At 44.3% G+C, this 19,612-nt stretch overlaps 2 protein-coding genes across 2 annotated transcripts in view; one reads left to right on the forward strand and one right to left on the reverse strand.

Annotated features, from left to right (window-relative positions):
* Positions 1–12,757, forward strand: part of NTAQ1 (N-terminal glutamine amidase 1) — a 25,600-nt gene extending 12,843 nt beyond the window's left edge. Inside the window, exon 6 of the mRNA XM_057368293.1 lies at positions 11,596–12,757. Within this exon, the coding sequence (XP_057224276.1) occupies positions 11,596–11,732 (137 nt within the window). The 3' untranslated portion in view covers positions 11,733–12,757. The remainder of the gene's footprint in view (positions 1–11,595) is intronic.
* The window catches only part of FBXO32 (F-box protein 32), a 23,458-nt gene continuing 15,660 nt past the window's right edge, over positions 11,815–19,612 (reverse strand). The window contains exons 7-9 of the mRNA XM_057368281.1: positions 19,382–19,564; positions 18,102–18,245; positions 11,815–17,452 (exon numbers count right to left, since the gene is read on the reverse strand). Coding sequence (XP_057224264.1) covers positions 17,363–17,452; positions 18,102–18,245; positions 19,382–19,564 — 417 coding nt within the window. The 3' untranslated portion in view covers positions 11,815–17,362. The remainder of the gene's footprint in view (positions 17,453–18,101; positions 18,246–19,381; positions 19,565–19,612) is intronic.

The following is a 19,612-nucleotide window of genomic DNA, read 5'->3' on the forward strand; positions in this document are numbered from 1 at the left end:
CCCTCTTCTGGCATTTGGTGTTTGTCTGGCCTTGTGGTTATTCAAGGTAGTTCTGACAGAAAGCAGGAAGTTTTGTTGAGGTTTTTTTTTTCTGCGTTTTGGTTTCTTGAACTCGACTGCCATGAGGCCAGACAGCTGCTCCTGCTGGTGTAAGGAAATCAGCAGGGCCATATGGTTGGGGGGAAGGGAGTGAGAAAGCCTCCCCCTTCAGTGTTGCCTGCTGCTGGATATCCTTAGAAGTGATATGAAGCTGCATTCCTGCAGGGCATCCCGGGAAAGYCATCATGCTGACTGAGGGTTTGGAATAGTCTCACACTTAGAAGARTGCCCTAAACATGGAATTGCAGAAACAGGCTAAAATGAGGTCTTTCATTCTCAGCTGTGAACCTCTTCTGCTTTACACAGTAGCACATCACAGACTCAGACTGGTARAAGAACTCGGGTTAGAAGGGTCAGGCTGTCACTAGTCCAATCTCCTGTTCAAATCAGGTCAGACCAGGCTGCTCAGGGCTTTATCCAGTCAGGYCTTGGAAACCTGTTGAGATTGAGACTACAATAAACATTTGTGATGGACTTCATTCCTGTTCAGGAAAAGCCCAGTAAAGGTTTTAAGTATAAGGGATCATTTTMTTGTTAAGTACAGAAAAATGCAAAAACTTGTAAGAGTCTTATATGTGTAAGACTGTGTTATGTAAGTATACCGTTACATACCTAGTGTATGGCTGCGTCTCTCATCAGTTCTAGAGAATTTACTCAGCATATTAACAGTAGAGACAGCCAGCAACTGTGGGATTGATTCACTTCATCCAGATMTCTCTGTCTCATAAGAGCTGCTGAATATAGGAACTCAAAATTTCTGTTGCCCAATGCAGCATTGTTGGTTGCCTGTGCAGATAGGCTGCTACTGCATGTATTTCTTGGGTGCCAGCATGGGTTGTGGTTAGGAGGCCAGTTGTCAGGACACTCTTCTGTGGAGTGGGATAGTTGATCTGCAGTTTCTGTCGCTCTGAACCAGCTTTACCAGAAGAAACTGAGATTAAATTYGGGGTTTCTGATAAACTGGTGCACAGAACCCCTCCCAAGAGGGGACAGCTGGATTTAACAAGATACTCCTGTGCAAAAGGTCTGATGTTTCTCATGTTTGGATGAAATGGCAGCTCCTTCTGCTTAATGCTGATGTACCAGGCACACTCTGAGAGAACAAAGATGTTGTTACTTGCTGGTTTTGAGTGATGGTAAGATTGTCTGTCACAGTGCAAAGAAGCAGCAATTTGCCTGCTCAGCTCTGTGTAGATCTTGGATTAGACACAGCAGAAGCAAGAATGTAAAGATCCACATTTTAGATTAACAGGTTGTGTTAAGCATTTCTTACCCTTCAAGTGATGGAATCCCATAGACAACAAGTTCCTGTGCATTGCTCAACAGTCCTTTTAAGTTGTTACAGAACATTAGGTTCTCATCCTCCCCTWCTTGAGTGTGTCATTTGATTTAACCTCAGCTGGTTTCCGGTGCCTGAAATCTGACACGCTCCCTTTAGTGGGGGTCAGACACAAGAGTCTGCCTGGTTTAATCTAGTTTCAGCATCAAGATTGTGAAGGAGAACAGTCAAAACCATTATTCATAATATGCACATTTCTTAAAAAATCAATGGGAAGCATTAGTCCATTTTCTCTCTAATCATTCTGAACAGATGCTTAATTTTACATGTAGCAGGCTGGGTGTGTGTGATTATAGCTTTTCTATAATAAACAACTTTTTTTGCAGTTTTTGTAAAAAGTTGTCACTCCAAAGGGATCAGTAGAAGCCAGAGAATGATTTCATTCAGTGCTGAGGATGGTGATACTGAGGTGCTGTCTCTCTAGCCCGCTCATCATGTTTCAGGTGGCGTGCTGTCAGAAGGGCAGAATTCAGAAATATATCAAGTGCTCATTTAGGGCCCCAATACAAAGATATGTTACTCCTTCACTGTAATTAGCAGAAACCARCCCTTTTCTAATGCTGATTAGTCCTGGTGTCCCATCAGAGGGACTAAGTGAATTCCCTTTCCTTTCTGGTCCTTTCTGCAGGTAACCCCAGTCCTGACTATTTYGTGGAACTTGCTGTATTTAACCTCTGCTGCCACCCCATATTTGAAGCACGAGGTGGCCCCATGAGCGTGTTTTCCCCACTGAACACTACAGTAAGTTGCAGATAGAAAAGCAAAGAGACCCAGTTGCCGTGTGCCTGCAGAAGTACAAGCAAAGAACTGCCACTGTAAAGCTGRTGGCAAGGAGGCAACTTCACTGCCAGACATCACTGATTGTCAGCTCTATGACCATTGATGTATTTAAATACCTAAGATTCAAGCATCTCCATACTACAGTCATATGTACATGTGTGGGGTGCATCATATGGCCGAGCACAACTGCTGGTCCTCAGGTAGAGCTCAGGTGCAGCTCCAGGCTGGCCAGGGCAGCCACCCCACTGAAGGGGTGCTTAGGGAGAGCCTCACTCCTTGATGCAGGGGAGCTGGGCTCATGCCACTGTGAGATAGGAAATAATAGGGAAGCATTTATGKCTGATTGTCTGGGGTGCACTGGCACAGCAGGGTCAGCCTGTGCTCTCTTACACTCCATGCTGTCCCAYAGCCCTTGAGACTTTTAATCTTCCCTGTGTCCAGATGGTGTCCCAGTGTGTCCAGGACAATGATGTCCTGCTTAYGCASTTTCAGTACAATGAYTTCTTAGTGCAGCTTAGCTTTCCATKCCCTTTCTACCTTATTTACCTTGTCYTCTCCCACAGTGATGTCTTTCCGTTGTCCAGTTATTACAGTTTTTATGTGCTTAGAGTCCCTAAGTGGTGGCTTTCTGGACTAGGTGATCCTTGAGTCAGGCATTGAAGAAAGTGAGGAGAAACTCTTCTGCCCTCAGGTCAGTTACTCACAATCCCATGATCTCCCAACTTCTGTATTCTGTGGATCGCTGGAAATTCTCCAAGACTTTTACTTCTAGGTATCATAGGGCAAGACCCTGAGAGCCTTATAATGGGGATATATCCCACCTTATAGGTGGTTCCTCCTGTCTCCATCAGGTTATTGCATCAGTAAGCTGCAGCAGGAGATGGAGCACACACATCTCTCCTGGCTTTTTCTCTTCTTTGCTGCTGCTTTTTACCTAAGAATATAGTTTATTTCATACCTAACATATTTTATTCACCTGTTTGTGGCTTTAAAGGAAAAAAGGCACTTTTCTGGCATGCATTTGCTTGTTCAGTGCATTTTTGCAAACTTGTATGTGACCAAGTCTGTCTTGAGAAAATCCCATTTCTCGGATGGCCAGCAGAGAGAGCAGTCAGCATTCGGTGAATGTGCAGGTCGGGACATGGACAGAGGTGGTCCCTTGCACACTCAGCCCTGCCAGTAGCTGTTACAGTTAAAAATGAGTCATTCTGACAGCTGCAGAGGTGATTTGTATCTTGACAGATTGTGGCTGCAGGCCAATGCCCTCGAGTGCCTGAGCCTGTACAGTCAGTGTGCCTTCCTGCACACCAGGGGCTGTAYGGCAGCATCCTCATACCACCTGCCAGTTTGGGGATTGGTTCAGCATTCACAGTCTCTACCAAAATGGGGATGTGACACCTTAGGATGTGGGACCAATTGGTTTGTTGTGAATTTACACTGATACCTGGGGATGCTGCGATCTGATCTGGGCTATTCAGGAAGCAAAGGGGCACTGGGGTGCATTTGTACGAATCAAATTCCAGGATGAGAGCCTTGRTCAGGACATTTTGACATGTATGGCATCCTCTCCTCATACCCTCGTCCATCCAGCCAGAGCCTTGTGAATGCTCTGAAGCACCACTGCCCCCCAAGCATGTACTGTAAAATGGCCATCTCTGGTTGGTTGGGTTTTTTTTTTAGAATGAGTTTGGTCAAAATTTTCTCATTTTTCRTGGTTTTTCCCCTACCTTTTCAGGAAACAAGGGTTGTAGACTGAAWGACTTGAGAAAGCTGTACCATGGAATAGGAATGAGGTGTAAAAATACCACCATGTCCCTACAATAGTCACAGTTACCCCGTATTGGGTGTCATGCAGAACCATTACCGAGACACTGTCCCTGACCCAGGTGGTGGCTGTCTCCCACACCTGGCATGAGCCACACTGCTGGAGGGTTTGACCTGAAGAGTATCACCTCACGTGTCACCTGGCAGAGCAGATGGCTCCAGGTTTGTGGGGGTTGCCCTCCCATGACACTTTGGATTCACAGGCTTGGAGAATCTCATCTTCTCTGGAGGCAAAACCTGTCTGGATGTCTGTCTCTCTTCAAGCAATTATCTTCTYAGAAATTTGAGGGAGAGAATGCTGGTGATTTTCTTCTGCCTTCTGGCTTCCTCCTTATGCAGAACTTGGCCCAGTTGAGRCCAAGGTTAAGGAAATGTATCTGAGGAGTGAGTGTCTGGAGACATCTGCCCAGGTTTGTGCACACTTCCCTGTGGAGTTCAGCTCTCARTGGAAGTTTTCCTTTGTGATCATGGAGTCAGAAGTGAAACACTCTATACAAATGGAGCCTTTCAGCAAGTAAATGCAGCTGCAGTAGTGGTTCTGGAAAATCTCTTCAGTTTGACCTAAGATAAACAAATATGGTGTTTTAAGTATCCTCAATGTTTCCTTATACTTACAGTAGGAAATACCTTGGTTACTGAGGGCTGTTAAAACAAATCTTAGTTATCTAAGGCCTCTGGCAAGGCCCCCTGAGTTTCTGAGTGAGCTAAGCCATTTCCTAGGCATGAAATGTACAAAGCTTCATTCTATAATAATAAAAATAAGCATTAAGGACCTGAGCTGTGAACTGTCACTCATGAAGTCCGACTGAAGTGACATTATTCACCTGATACTCATGACGAATGTCTGCTTCCTGCTCTGGAAGATGAGCAGGGTGTTTCCAATGAGCTGGATTCCTGACATTATGTTACTTAAAAGCAGGAAATGCTCATTTGGCTTGGTTCAGCATCATACCAGCCTTCCCATGCAAGGCTATATCTGGAACCCAAACACTGCAATAAGGCAGGAATCATTATATGTTATTTTTTTTTTCAAACAGCCTACACAGTAAGAAGATGGTAGTTATCTCAGCCTTCCCTTCTTTTTAGTATGCAATTGTGGTGGCGTGTTTCCCCGTCTCAGCTTGGCTGCTGAGATGGCAGCGCACCAGCTCCACGCTTGGAGCCATCCCGAGAAAATGTTCTGCWGCGGCTTTTAACCATTTAGCTGTACAGCTCCTGCCACTTCCACCGTTCCGAACTGCTGGGGTGCTGCAAGGATTGCCAGTCCTTGTTTACAGCAGGCATAATCAGTTCCACTATTTATACTGTACTCATCACAGAGCACTTTGTTGTATGAAATGGTCATAGTTATATTTATACCAGTACAAAAACAAAGTCATCACAAATCGAGGAGGCGACATTCAGAGTAATTTTTCCTTGCTACATGATGTTGTTCCTTCAGCAATTCAAACTTTTATCAGGCAGAGTCACTGTCTTAGGAAGAAAATACAACTCYACTGTAAGTCAGGAATCCCACTAGCTTTTATCTGCATTTGTGTTTTCATCATGTATGAAGGAAATGCAACTATTTAGTCAAATAACCTCTCCCAATTGCTACCTCAGTATGAATATGAAGGGCTGCCAGCCAAGTCCATGGCGTTGTCTTAGTACAGCTAGAAGCAGAGTTTGATCTGCTTTTCCACTAAAAATACCTTTTAATATGCTAAGATACGTGTCTAGCAGGAAGTTGTTTTCAAATGCATTGTCCAGGGAGTTCCCATAAAGTAATTGGGAATACGCTCAGTCCTGAGATGCAGTGCTGTGGGCTCCAGTTTTTCTCCTTGCTGGCATCCTCCTGCCTTGTTCCCAGCAGTAGGCTGGGAAGAAGGGACTTGGGGGAGATTTGCTGAGCCCTGCCTGCCATATTTGTCAGAGATTCTTTACAGAGTAGATTGTTGACTTGTCATTCTCATTTAACTTATTTGGTAATTGTTAGATAAAACACCCCAGGCTGGGTGCTTTTGAGATCTGAAGTGAGGGACTTTTGAGATCTGAAGTGAGGGTGCTTTTGAGACCAAGTGAGGGACTTTGTTGCCAGCAAAGGAGACCCACACACATTTGCATCACCTCCTGCTTGCCAGCCTCTCCATGCTCACAGGGTGCATGGAGGTTGGATCCATGCCCAGAGGCAAAGCCCCAGCCTCCCCTGAGCTGGTGCCCAGGGTTGTGTGAGCAGGGGCACCCTCCCCAARACTCAGAGCCTGGTGAAACCTTTCTGCCAATGTTCTCTGGGACCTTACTGCTTTGGATTGGACTGCTGTGGACATCCACAGGCTGTGGAACGCCTCAGCCTGGCCCTGGCCAYAGGGGTGCACATCCCCAGCCCTTGCCAGGGACCATGGGGTCCCCACTGCTGGCTGCCTGTAGGGGCAATGCAAACAGTGAAGGTTGCAGGAAATTACWACTCCACTCAAGATCACAGAATCATAGAATGGTTTAGGTTGGAAGGGACCTTAAAGTTCACGTAGTTCCAGCCCCGCTGCTGATTAGATCAAGTTGCTCAGAGCCCCATCCAACCTGGGAAGGATGCTTGCTGGGCTTACAGACATCCTCAGGCATTATGTGTGKTCATTCAATAAGCAAATGCCCTGGCTTAGCATGTGGAGTCCAAAAAGCCACACATGGAGATTGTCCAGTGCTGAGGACATCTGAAGCCTGACACGTGACAGAAGTACACGTGTGGCAACCAAAGAGGTGTCACCATCTTCACCGACACTCAGTCCCCTCTGAGCTGGCATTGTTGTATCTCACAGTAGGGTCCTCTGCCCARCCTGCACAGTGCAGGAGAGCCTGCTCCCAAATGCTGCTCGAGCTGCTCCTCACTTCTGCTTGATGCCATTGGGAGAGTGATCATGGAGCTCCAGGGCTATGGCCACTGGTATGGCTGGATTATAAATGGAAGCTTTGTTTGGAGCTTTCTGTAACAAAATACGGCRCTGTTGGTGCACACAGAGTAGATAGGGTTTCACTGCCCACTTAAGAAAATGAGGGCAAAGGGTGATTAAATATTAAGTGGGRTGCAAGATCTCAGCCGATGCAGTTCATCTGGTAACCTGAGATGGGCTGGAGGTAAATGTGGCTTCCTGAGATACCTGAGAGGATACTACAGCAACCCATCCTGGCCAGCAAGAGGAGCTTTGGGGTTCCTCCATTAGTTTCCAGTGCTGAGAGMCCTCGGGGGTGACATGTGTGGCCATGGAGAGAGACCAAGATGATTGGTCCAGGATCCTTGGAATATCTGTATCCTTTTCTGTTTAGCTTTCTACCTCTCCTGTAAATCAAGCATCACTTCTGGTGGCAGTAGATTGTCAAGCAGACTATACTGACATCAAGCAGAAGATATTAATGAAAAAAAAACCCAGAAAAAATATTTGTGATGACCACCACACCATACCCCCAGGATAAGCCATGTCCTAAAGCCTCTCCTTCAAGCAAAACTACTGCCAATAATAAAGTTATTGACCCTCCTTAYACTRCAGAGCAAGACTTCTGAAAGGCAGCTTGTACTGTCTGYGTGTACTGTGTGTGTGTCTGTGTGCACACACATGCTCATGGCCCCCTCCATGCACATGGATACAGAGATACAGACAGCTCCATCCACAGCAGCACCATTTGCAGTGTTGTTCTCTGCCAAGCTCATTTGGGCATTAGCAATGGGCAGCATTGAGTTACTTCCTCACCACTCCCGTTAGCAGTTGGCTTTCCTGAGGGGGATTCACACCTTGGCTGCTGCTACCTGSTCAGGTGCAAATGCTGCAAGGGCTCCTGCTCCTTCTCCACTCCCTCGCTCCCTGGATGCATTGAGGCTCTTTCCTTTCTGAGACCCTTAGGCCAACATTTTACAGCTCTTCTGCTGATGTTAACTTCCAAAATCCCTCTCATCCCATACCCCCTTGGAAAGACTTAAAGATATTTTTTCTGATATAAGCTGTGCCAAAGCTTGGTTCCTTTATGAAGACAAACTGGCAGTGGAAACACTGACAGCTATACAGAGAAATATTGTATTGCTTGAAGAACTTTATTTAGATTGCTTCATTGTGGGGAGAGTTGTTTGTTGGTTGGGTTTGGTTTTTTTTTTCACTTTGGATGGTGCTAAAGACGCCATAAAATTAGCTCCAGTATTATTCCAGTGATTTGTACACTTCATGTTCATGTGCCTTCAAAATTAAAAGAAATCATGATAAAACTAAGCAAATAAATAGTCTTGAGGAGGACTAATCCCTTTCCTCCATGCTCCCAGCAGCTCTCAAAGCCAGCGGGGATCCCAGGAGGGCAGGAACAGCAGAGCCTGGGCTGAGCGGCGCGGAGGATCCTTGGGAAGGCTTTGTTGCTCTGCCATAGGGATATTAATGTTTCTGGCCAGCTGACAGCATGTGTGGTGAGCCTAAACATTTGGCTCCAGCAGAGTTGCAGACAAGGGAGGCGAGTTGTGCACAAGATAAAAAGGGTCCTTGCGGCAGCACGGGCTGTGTCCAGCGGCTGTGAGCGGGGTCTGCTGCCAGGGCCGCAGCAYCCTCRGGGAAAAGCGGGCATGGGCAGAGGSAGATGCAGCCATCCGGGTTTTGCAGTGGAGCAAGCACTTGCTTGATGCTTCTGCAGCCTGCTGGGGTCCTGGGAGGGTTGAGAAACAGTGGTAATGTACCATGGGGGCACATTTAGGGGCTGAGGAAAGCGCTCAGAAGCAGTATGGAAGATGCTGGCAGCACCACTTTTGATCGTGGTGTGTTTTGCATCAATATAGCACCCGTTCTGCAGGGAATGGGGGGATAAGTGGGTAAACAGCACCCAGGCCTCTGCTTTCCAGCTCTTTCCAAGCAGGCCAGCTGCCCACACTGATTCAGGCTTAATTCATGTTCTGGTTCATTACAATAATCTTTTAAAGCTGGAGCCTTACCCTATATGTCCTCAGCCACAGCAGTATCCCTGTGCTGCTGCTTGGGGCCAATGAGCCTTTGGGCTCTTACCTTCCTGGAGGGCCAAGCAAGGGAATTTTGCATTTTTGCAGTCTTTAATTAAAATAAACTAAAAATAACTTTTTTAGTATTTCAAAAATACCTTGAGGCCTTAGGCAGCCTGGGGAAAAGRGGTGCAAGGTGCTGTTATGCCCAGGGGTGTTACAAACCTCTCCGACTGCCTGGTGGTGCTGCAGGGTGGGTGTTGCATGGTGGTGGCTGCTCTCCTTCAGCTGCCACACGTGCTCGTGCATGTGTGTGAAGTGGACTAACTTGGCTGTTCCTTCTTCTGAATGTTCAGCATAAGCAGGGAATAATAAAATGCAATTTTTCCACAGGGACCAGAGGAAACAAATTACTGCCCGGGTGCAGCTGAGGGCAGAGTCTGGCGCATTATTTTCTGTGTAATAACTCCCATGAGGCCTTATAGAAATCCAGCTTTTTTTTTTTTTTTTTTTTTTCTTTCTCATTTTTTCTACTTCCTTAAACTTTCCAAAATACTCTGCTGTAGCATATTTTCCTCCGTCACATGTGTTAGTGAGGAGAGAAAAGGTTAAATTCTCCTTTCGTACTATAATGTAATTCATTTCCTGTTTTTCACAACTGTCTAGACACAGATCTAACGAGCATTAACCCTGAATCCCACCATTGGGTTAAAAATAGAGGCTTTAAATATAAAAGTGTGTTGTAAGAGTGAGATTGTAGGTTTCTACCTACCACCARGAGACAGCACTTTTAAATGAGAACCATTTAATTAGCTGTAAGTAACAAAAAAAAAAAAAAATTACTTCAGTTTCAGAGGTTTAAAAAGGCTCCTGGTTGCTTTATATATACYAGCAGCAACACAGGCCCTGCTGAGTTGTGGCACGGACAGGTTSATTCCCCCTCACGAGTTATATTTGTCTGGATTTACACCTCCAGCTATATTAAAAAAAAGCAAGAATAAATTCCACTTCAGTCGAAGAGCTATAAAAAGATTGGGAGAAAGTAATTTAAGAGAGAACTCGTGTTGAAAACCATGGTCARCTTCTGATGGGAGAATCGTGGACAAAACGTGCCCCAGGCCCAGCTGAGGAGGGTGCCCCAAACCCCAAGGGAAAAAGGGATGTCTGTGGTACCAAGAGGCAGCTTGTGCTGGGAAGGCAAGGCCACAGAGTGTTGGGTCACAGCCCTGGAATTATTGCAGTCATGAGCAGACCCAGAGGGGCTCTCMTCAGCTTAGGCTGGATCACGGCTGGGCTGCAGGCTGCCCCCAGGTTAAGCCAGGCAATTCCCCCCCGTGGGTGTGCAGCCTCCTCTGACACTTCCCGCCAGCTGGGCTGCCACACCAGAGTGGGAGGAAGGAGAGAAAGAGATTTCTGGCTTGGAACATGAGTTAAACCCCTCACAAAAGTGAGAGTTTGCCTGTAGAGGTAAAGCAAGAGAAAACCAAAACTGTAGCCCACCACAGCTTGGCACAGGGCGCAGRCAGGGAGTGAGGCAGCTTCTTGGCTGACAGTTTATTACACACACCTTTCACATCAAGTATTACCCACAGAAACATCATATTTTATGTGCTTTAAGAATGAAAGTAAATGCTGGTAAGAATTARCTTAACCCAATGCTCAAAAGCCTTGTTAAAATAAGTCAGAATTCCTGGTGTGCTGTGACGAAGAGGAACTYGCATTTCCTGCGCTGACTGMATTTCTCTGTCTKCGAACAYAAATCCCATGGGGTGGTTTGTTTAYTTATCCTGTGAGGCTGGGAGTGGGCGTCTTTCCTGTCCCACCACCCACTTGCAGCCATTGCATGAAAGCAGCAGCACCTTTGGGAGCTCTGGGATGGACCTGGCACCTCAGCTGCAAACCTGTGGGTGCTGTTGTCTGCATTCAAGGTCTATACTGACCAGGACTGAAATGATCCAAGGGAAACATATAAAAAAGACATTTGTTTGTTTTCAACTAAAAAGTGTAGTATATTATGCATCAAGAATGGTGAGGGGTGAACTGGTGTCCTTCCAGCTTAGGGAAGGCCTTTGAACCCACATGAGTTATTTATAGAGCMTTTTAGAAAACAGTTCCTTCCAATTTTTGCTATTTTGATCACAGTAACAGCTCAGGTTTTGTCAAAAATAAACCAATCCCCTACATGGCTTACTGGGGTTCACCCTTGTAAAACAGAGAGGCGGAAAAGGGAAAAGTGAGGTAGAGTCATTTTCATATTCATTATGTAAGAGGCTTTCAAAATGCTTTTTGATCAAACTGTATTTCTTTTATTAGGCTCTGAGACAGATAGTGAGGGCTCTCCAAGGACTRTACAGGATGACCTGTTAGCACTGATCAAAGCAGGTCTGATCCATGTTTCAGGATACCTCTCCCTCTATTCCTGAGTGCGCTTAAAAGGGTGGAGGTAGTAGCAGCAATAACATGAATGTGTAACCCAACATACTCCTAAAAGATCCAGTACTCCCTTTAAAGAATTTTGTCTTTGAACATTTAGTCTATTAAAATAAGTAGAATTTACTATTTTCAAAAAAGTTTGAGAAAGAATGTGTCTTAACAACRTCCTTCTCTTGTTTAAAAGGCTCTGGTGATCTTGTCCCATCCTATGTTTCCWGAGACTTGTGTCTGCGGGATGCAACTCTCTGTAACTGTCAATCCAAGTCACAGCATAACTACAGAAAGACTCAGGAAACCACTCAAACATATTTCTTTAAATGAAACATCAGTTTAAATGAAATTGAAAGCAGAACATCATTTGTGCTTATTTCCATAGCTGGCATAGCTTTCATGAGGCAAGTAATCCTATTTTACCATGATAACTTCTCCTATTCCAACCAGAGGCACATTTCATTTGTCTTCTCAACTGCTTTTCCCCAATTTATTAGGAGTTGCTTCAGTGGGCTTTCATTCCCTCTGAGCAGGAGCCTGGGTCACACTCTTTGCAGTCTTGACATTAACAAGATGCAATTGTCCCATCTCCCCCAACCAATTAAAAAATAAAAATCAGTCAGGTAGTATGTCTAAAAAAAGCCCAGTATTTYGTAAGCCACAAGTTGGAGTTGAGAGTCTTAGATCAGTGTGGGCACTGGTGGTCTCTTTTGGGTCAACAGTCACTCCTCTGCTTTGGACAAGTACAGATTCATGAGCATAAGCTCCATGTGAACACTGTTCCTGTTAGAAGTGAGAGCTTATTYCCCTTTGAGATATGATGAAGCAACAGCTCTATCTGGGATCTTCTACTGCGACAACGAGCCAAGTTCTGGATGTTCCTGCAGAAGAGTATTTGCTTACAGTCATCAGAAGCTCAAGGCTGATAAGGTCACCACCTTGGAAGCAATGAGACAACCTACTCTGTGGTTCACATTGTTTGAACATTTATTGCAATTCAGTGTCAAAAATGTTTTACAAAAATACATTACTGTCTGCACAGAACAGCTGTAAAAATCAGTTGAACATGCAAGGGAAGAGGAAAAAAGTGTGCAAATTTATAATGGAAGGATTTTAACCACACAATAATATTAAACAGAAGTCTTATATAAGGGATGYCTTTCACTTCATATCATCTCTAGTTACAACTTCAAGGAAAAATAAAACAGAACACAGTCTCTCTTCCATATATAAGTAGGTATTTATAATTACTGTCGATTAATTCCTAAAGATGAGCATATTGCTATTTCAAATTAMAATGTTCTCTTGGTAGCTGACATGTTAGCATTCTGTGCAGCACAGGATGGCTAAAGAAAGGCAAATTCCACCCTCAGTTGCCCTCCCAGGAGGAGAAGCAGCAACACTTGGTCAATAGAGGGGGAATTTCTCTGGTGTTAAGGGAATTCATATACTAGAGATTGCACRTGTCAAGGACAAGATGGATTTGTTCTCCCTGCGGCCAGATCCTGCAAAGCTGATTTGCTACCAACAAAACCCTGRAGGAAGACATGGATGGCAAAGACTCAGAGCTCGGCAGCCACACGCTGACAGCTGTGYGAATGGCTGACCACGGCATCAGAGCCTGAAACCGGCACACAACCAATGGGCTGAGAGAAGCAGCACGAGCAGGACACCAGAGTCCCAAACCTGGAAGGAGGGAGTGAGTCTGCACCAGCCTGATCAGCCATCAGCTCCACAGGGTCTAGGCTTGTGCAAACAAGCCAGCTACAAAGAGGGGYATTTTAATTTAAAGCTATGTCTTTTTGGCAAGGTGCTGACCTAAGGGGAAGCTATGCAACATGTTTGTAAGGACAGCTGCAGAGGACAATGCTGGTTTGCTGTACCACGCAGGAGATCAGTGTGAAAAACACATCTGATTTGTTCGCTACACAACAAGATTGAAATGTTCCTGCTTTAAATGAAATTTCAGCAACTAAGGGCCAAGGAAKTTTCTGGGCAGGAAAAGCTGGTTTAATACCTGTGTATTTTCTAGAAGGTGACAGCTTCACAAAAGTTATTGAAGTCAAACAAAAATGGGAATACAAACAGTTCAAAACCTGGGCAAAGAAAAATAATATAAAATATATTCCCATATACAGAAAGTGGCAGGGTGCAATTAAATGTTTACATACAAAGCAATGTCTTCAGAGCAATACACATTTTCCTAAGCACTTGACATAATAAAGGATCTAGAAACTCCCACAGCTGAAAAAAAAGAAACTCAAAAAAACATAAGAGGAGGTACACACACTTTATGATCAAACYTCGGCATACCATAGTTAGCATAAATGGCTTAAGGTATGTACAGCTGAAATTGTGCCTCTTGAAATGGCCACCACATCAAAAMCTCTGGCCTCTTCTAGAAAGCTGAAACAGAGATCTCTGGGATCTCTCCCTTCCTAAGCCTCCTCCCTTGCATGGATCTATTTTTCCTCTTCACAGCACCAAGTTCTATGCTGTTGCACTAATTATTATATCCTCTAAAGACAACGAGATTTCCCTGGATATGCTGGCAAAGGAAAACCCCAAAGAGAGGAAAAACTCTCCTTTCCTAGTATACAAACTGATGCATATCTAATGGWAATGCATCAACTAACTGGAAGGTGAAATGTCATTTGAAAAGAACATTCTATTTCCAAAATACAAGCAAAAGTCTGTTTTCCCCTTCACAACAACTTTGCCACAATTGTCTTAAAATAAAGAGGGCTTTTTTTGCCTGAGAGCAGCCTTAAAACCATCCTGTCTGGAAGCCCCGATATCACTGTCAGTTTTGTTACTCTGCCATCCTCAGCCAAGCAGATGCCTTTGCACCACTAAAATACTGATTCCTTTGTTTAGAAATGGTTAAAGTAAGGTATTTGGATGCAACAGCATTTTGTTTTTAATACAAACCAAGAGGATTGAATTCACTACAACATCTCCCTGTACCAGCCACTCAAAAAACAATGAGCCTCCAGAGAGACCAAGGCCATCTTTGACAATTGCTGCAGCAGGAGGGTAATGACTGTGGCAGTAACTGAATAAGGCTTATTCTGTTTCTTTTTGTTTAGTCTGTTTTGTTCTGTGCAGTAGTTGCTCAGTTTTCTGCTAGTTTGGATGCTGACAGCAATATCCCAAGACCTCACACAAGCAACAGACAAGTGTCTATGTATAACAAATCATCTTGAGCACTTTGGCCCTTATGGTGCTAAGAAATTAAAAACATAGTRATTGAAGTAAGTTTTATAAATAGGAGCCTCAGTTGCACATTAAATCTGTTGTCAGTATGACCCATGCTCTCTGGGCAGAAGAGGCCAGTGAAGGGTTGACAGAGATGATGGCTGTAGCCATGACATTTCCAAATCGCAGCTCAACATTGAAAATTTCTATCTTCTTATGCAAGGAATGCAGCAGGCCAAATGCAAATCTGAGCTTAAAATTCACTCAGTGTCACAATCTCAGAGAGGGTAAGTGCTAAGCACAGATGCAGAGTAGGCAGAATGTTGCAGCATTTCATAYCAAAATACTGTTGCCACCCCATCACAACAGGTTGGTTCACTGTGGGTGGCAGAGGCAAAACTACGGAACAAACCAACCCCAAGTCAGAGCTGGAAACAGGGTGCCAAGGGGCATAGGGCTTCTCACTGCTGGAAAAAGGAGCTACAGGACTCTTCAAATTCAGCGGCAATGCTTCACTCACTTCACTTGCAAGTTTCTATCCTTAATGTCCTCACTCATGAAGCCAGATTTCAGCCTTGTCTACCCACGGCCATCAACGTGGGAAGGAAAACAGAAACTGGCCTCCTTTACTCACAAACATTCCCCAAACAAGCACAAGTGTATTTTTCCAAGGTAGCAGTTTTTAAATCACTTTCAGTTGACATAAGTATGATCAGCAGGCTTATGCTTTCCACCAGCAGTCGAACTGAAGAATGGGGCATCAACACCATGATAAAGCTTGTTATCCTGTTGGTGTTCTCCCCTCATTTCTGGTGAGTGACAAGCTCTGGACCATGGCTAAGGGTGGCAGAGGCTTAYAGAGCTCTCCAGAGGAGCAAAAACTTGGGATTTGCTGTTAGGCGGCTGGAGAACGGCAATTCTTGTCAGCATTTTCCTTGTTTTCTTCCCCTCTTCCCATTGCTCCCCCTAGAGGCAGGTTTTTTTCCCTTTTCGCATCTCTTCCAAAGGTATGCAAAGTGATTTAGTTTGCAAAAACGCAAATATTGTCATTTTAAAATACAAACAGCTGCAGAAAAGTGTTGAAAGTCAAGTTATAAAAATGTAAAAAAAGGAACAGCATATTTAACAATAATTAACTCAAGTAGTTCTTCCTGAATTGTCCTGAGAACTCCTCTTCCTCACAATTTTTGTACATCGTCACACACAACCCACTGAATATTTACCCTTCYGAGGTATTCTGCTTACATCATGCACAGAGAAAGTGCTATACAGGAAATCTACTGGCAAACAGCAAAAAACTTTCCACTGCAGAGGTTTTCAAATTGCTGTGTATGAGCTGGATTCTTCAAGCTCCACTGTAGAGAAAAGTGAAGCATTGCATGSCACAGAGAACACAGTGAGCCAGACCACAGCCACAGTGAAGTGGCCACTTACTCTGTAGGACTGAAAATTTAGCTCTAGGTTAGGGTTAGAAGATCCCATAAAGCAGCTCAGCACTGGAAGCAGAAGGGATTGGGTCCTTGGATCTTAGCCCCTGGCATGGAGAAAGAACCAAAGATATCAAGTGCCATGTTGGAAATCCCTTGCTTTCCCCAGTCCTGACTACTAAATACTAATCACTCCCTAAGCTCCAGGGCTCTGAAACTRAACATTTGCTGCCAGTTTTCCGTGAATAAAAACCGCATCATTTCACAAGATACAATGGCCCAGTTCTCCTTATATTTTACCAGCTCAAAGATGACTGAATTCACTTGATAGCAGTGGAAATACAGAGCAGTGTATATGCTGGAAAACATGAGAACAGTTCTAATCTCACTTAGGATTTCAACTAGTGCAATTAACCTAGTGAAGCTGATAAGAAATTATCTTGTGCGATTAAATCCAGTCCTTTATTTCCCTATCATAGAACTTCCTCCCTTATAGCTAATGCTCATCCTTGTGGCTTCTCTTTTCCCATTTGCTTAGTCTTTCATAAAACCAACAAATTAAAGGAGGATGGAGTAAAGTCTTAGGTATTTATATGGTGCCTATCATCTAGGCATTCAAGCACTGAGTAGAGCGAGAAAACTAATGTAAAGAGGTAAGCATTAATACAAGAAAAGATGCTTACTATCACAACATTTCCCTTTAAATCATTGTACAAAATACAAAAGTTCACATTGTATACTGGATTTTTGTTTGAAAGGTACTCGATCTATGAGAGGTAGAAAGTGGTATGTTGCGAATCTGTCTCGCAAGTAGGCTAGAGTTCTATCCTAAGTATTTCAGAATGTGTCCTTTTAAAAGCACAAAAGTATTATTAAACTTGTCACAGGGATATTTTTCATAAATATTTTTAAAATGTCATATTTATAAATATGTATGCTAAATAAAACCAGAYGGAGGAACAGTTCAACAGTCCTAGCCTCATATTGCTTTCTCCCTATTAGAAACAAACCAAGAGTTCTCAAAAGGTTGTGGGGCAAATGCATTTTTAACTTCTAAAAACAGAAAATGAAAGTTTTTTTGCCCTGTATCTTGTACTCTGATGATAAAAAAGGGACTTTGTACAACATGCTGTATTTTTACACCAGTCCTATGGAAGTTTGTATTCCTTAAGTGCTTCATGTCAGTGAGCAACTTCACCTTTCATCTCTGAGATCCTCGTTCCTTGACTCAGGAGCTTCRAACAAACATGAATATTTACACTATTTACAAATGGAGTGTCCAAGCTCTGTGACAAAGTGTCCTGTAAGAATCACATAAGCTGCAGTGACCCAAGTTCAGAACCTGAACAAGTTGATAAACTCTTGCGGTGAAAGAGAGGTGGAGCAAGTCTCTGGGTTGTTGGCTGTGCAGGGGTGATCAGTACCCTGGGAAAGGAGAAAACAACTCTAAGTAGAGAGGCTGCAGAAAGGGTACCAAGGCATCAGCAAACTTAACACCGCCCCTCTGCCAGACATCCCATGTGCAAATCAATAGAGCAGAGCCCAAAATAAYAGACAGCTCAGAACTGGGCTTCATATCTTAGAGCAAGTCATKGAAAAAASAATCAGCAAAGATCAATTGATTCTCTTCCCCTCTTCTGAGGGAAGAGAGGCTAGAGCCTACCGTCAGCTAAGAGTTTAACTCTAGAGATCTGCCTTGGATATCATCACACTGGCTAGCAGATTTCTGTCCTGAGCTGTTTTGTAGTCAGCAGATTTCATTGCAGCTGAACCTATTGCCAAGACCTACACTTCCATGTAATGGATAGAGGAAGATGCTGGCAGTGCTATATGATTTCTTGCAGGCAGCCCTACAACATGCCCATCTTCCAACCTTCTGGCCCTGACAGACACTACTCTTGTTCAAGATAAAGATGGGATCCCTGAAGCACAGAGAAGAAAGGGTCTTAAGTGAGGGAGAATTAAAATGTAGGAATTCATTATGCTATCCAGGCAAAGGAACTATAGCACCCTAAGCCAGCTGCAGGGGAAGCACTGGGTGTCCCATGGCTCCTGCCCCACCAGCACCACATACCTTCCAGGAGAGGATGTGGCAGTGTCTGCACAGCTGCAGCGTGTCACCATACTGCTCYTTCCGTGGGTAACACCTTATGAGCTTGAAGTACATCTTTTTCCAATCCAGCTGTCCTTTGTCGGATAAGATCAGACGTTTGCGGATCTTCAAGAAAAGATACACACAATTATGGCAGGCCAAAAAAAAGATTTGTTCTGTTCAGTTCATGACATTCTCTCCCTCATGTGTCAATCTTTCCAGTCTCATAACAATTCCCTTGCAACACAAAGAAAGCTATTACTTTGAATATCCAGCTATAAGCATTTTCCTGATGGGAACGGCCTCACCCAATACCATTAGGAGGATCTATTCCCATTTAATGAACTTCACTGTAGGAAGCCTGAAACCCTGGGAGCTATTTCACACTGCCTTGGCCACTGTTTCTGGCTGGCAGCACAGCAAATAGAGTTGCATTTAATAGTTTTGAAAGTTGGGATATTTGTCTTCATTGACTCTAAGGGTCAGTGATTATCACATTAGCCTGGGACACACCCATCTTTCTTCTGGGGTTCATTAGTTGCAGAGGCTGGATCTGAATTTACTTGATAATAGAAATAACTTGTCCAGAKTCACTGCCTAAGTCAGGTTCAGAGTGGGTAAATAAAGCCAAAAATCTGGCACAAGGTTCCTGAAGTGTAGAGGTCTTATTCAAACACCCCAGACGTTCACCCATAAACATAGAGGGATTTTTATTTGCTTGCTTTTAAGTTTAGCTGATCCCAGATGATTACCAGCCTGCCAGAGATGTTTACACAGGTAAAAAGTGGGTAGCAGCAGGGCTGCTTTCCACATACCATCCTGTCACTCACAAAACAKCTCAGAGGGGATTTCTTGCTCTAAAGGGCAAGAGAGTACAGCTCATGGACCACATCCACAAAGATTCTCTGTGAGGGTGTCCGTCCCTGGGACATCAGGATGATTGCTGGAGCTTGCCTGCACGTTTTCCCTGCACACGTGAGGCAAGGAGCAACTGCAAGTCATGCAGTTGTTCCCACCTGGATTAGGACTGAAGTTCAATGTATGATTAATTCCTCAAGCTCCTATTTCAGGAATCATTGCTGTGGCATGTAAAACCCTCTACATAAATCATCTTCACAGCCATTCTCATGCCAGCCTATATTATCAGCTTGCAGCACAGTGCTCAGATCCAAGAGGCAGCCAAGTAGGAGTGTCTGTCCTGCGTGTTCTCTTTCCAGTGGGGCACACCAAGGAAAGGATGGCAATTTGCCCCCTCCTCATACCTGTCTGTCTGTGAAGTGGTACTGGCAGAGTTTCTTCCACAGCAGTCGGTCTTCACTGAGCACTTGGAGGTCAGGAGCCACCTGACCCAGGCTAACCAGGTCCCTCCCATCGCTCAGTCGCTGCATGATGTTCAGTTGTAAACACAATGGCAGGTCAGTGAAAGTGGTTCCTTTAAAGGCAGGCTGGAAGAGACAGACAAAACTCAGCTCCCAGGAAGCTGAAAACCTAAG

The sequence above is a fragment of the Malurus melanocephalus genome, unplaced genomic scaffold (genome assembly GCF_030028575.1).
Source record: "Malurus melanocephalus ecotype Western Australia unplaced genomic scaffold, MMel_1.1 scaffold_3, whole genome shotgun sequence".
NCBI lineage: Eukaryota > Metazoa > Chordata > Aves > Passeriformes > Maluridae > Malurus > Malurus melanocephalus.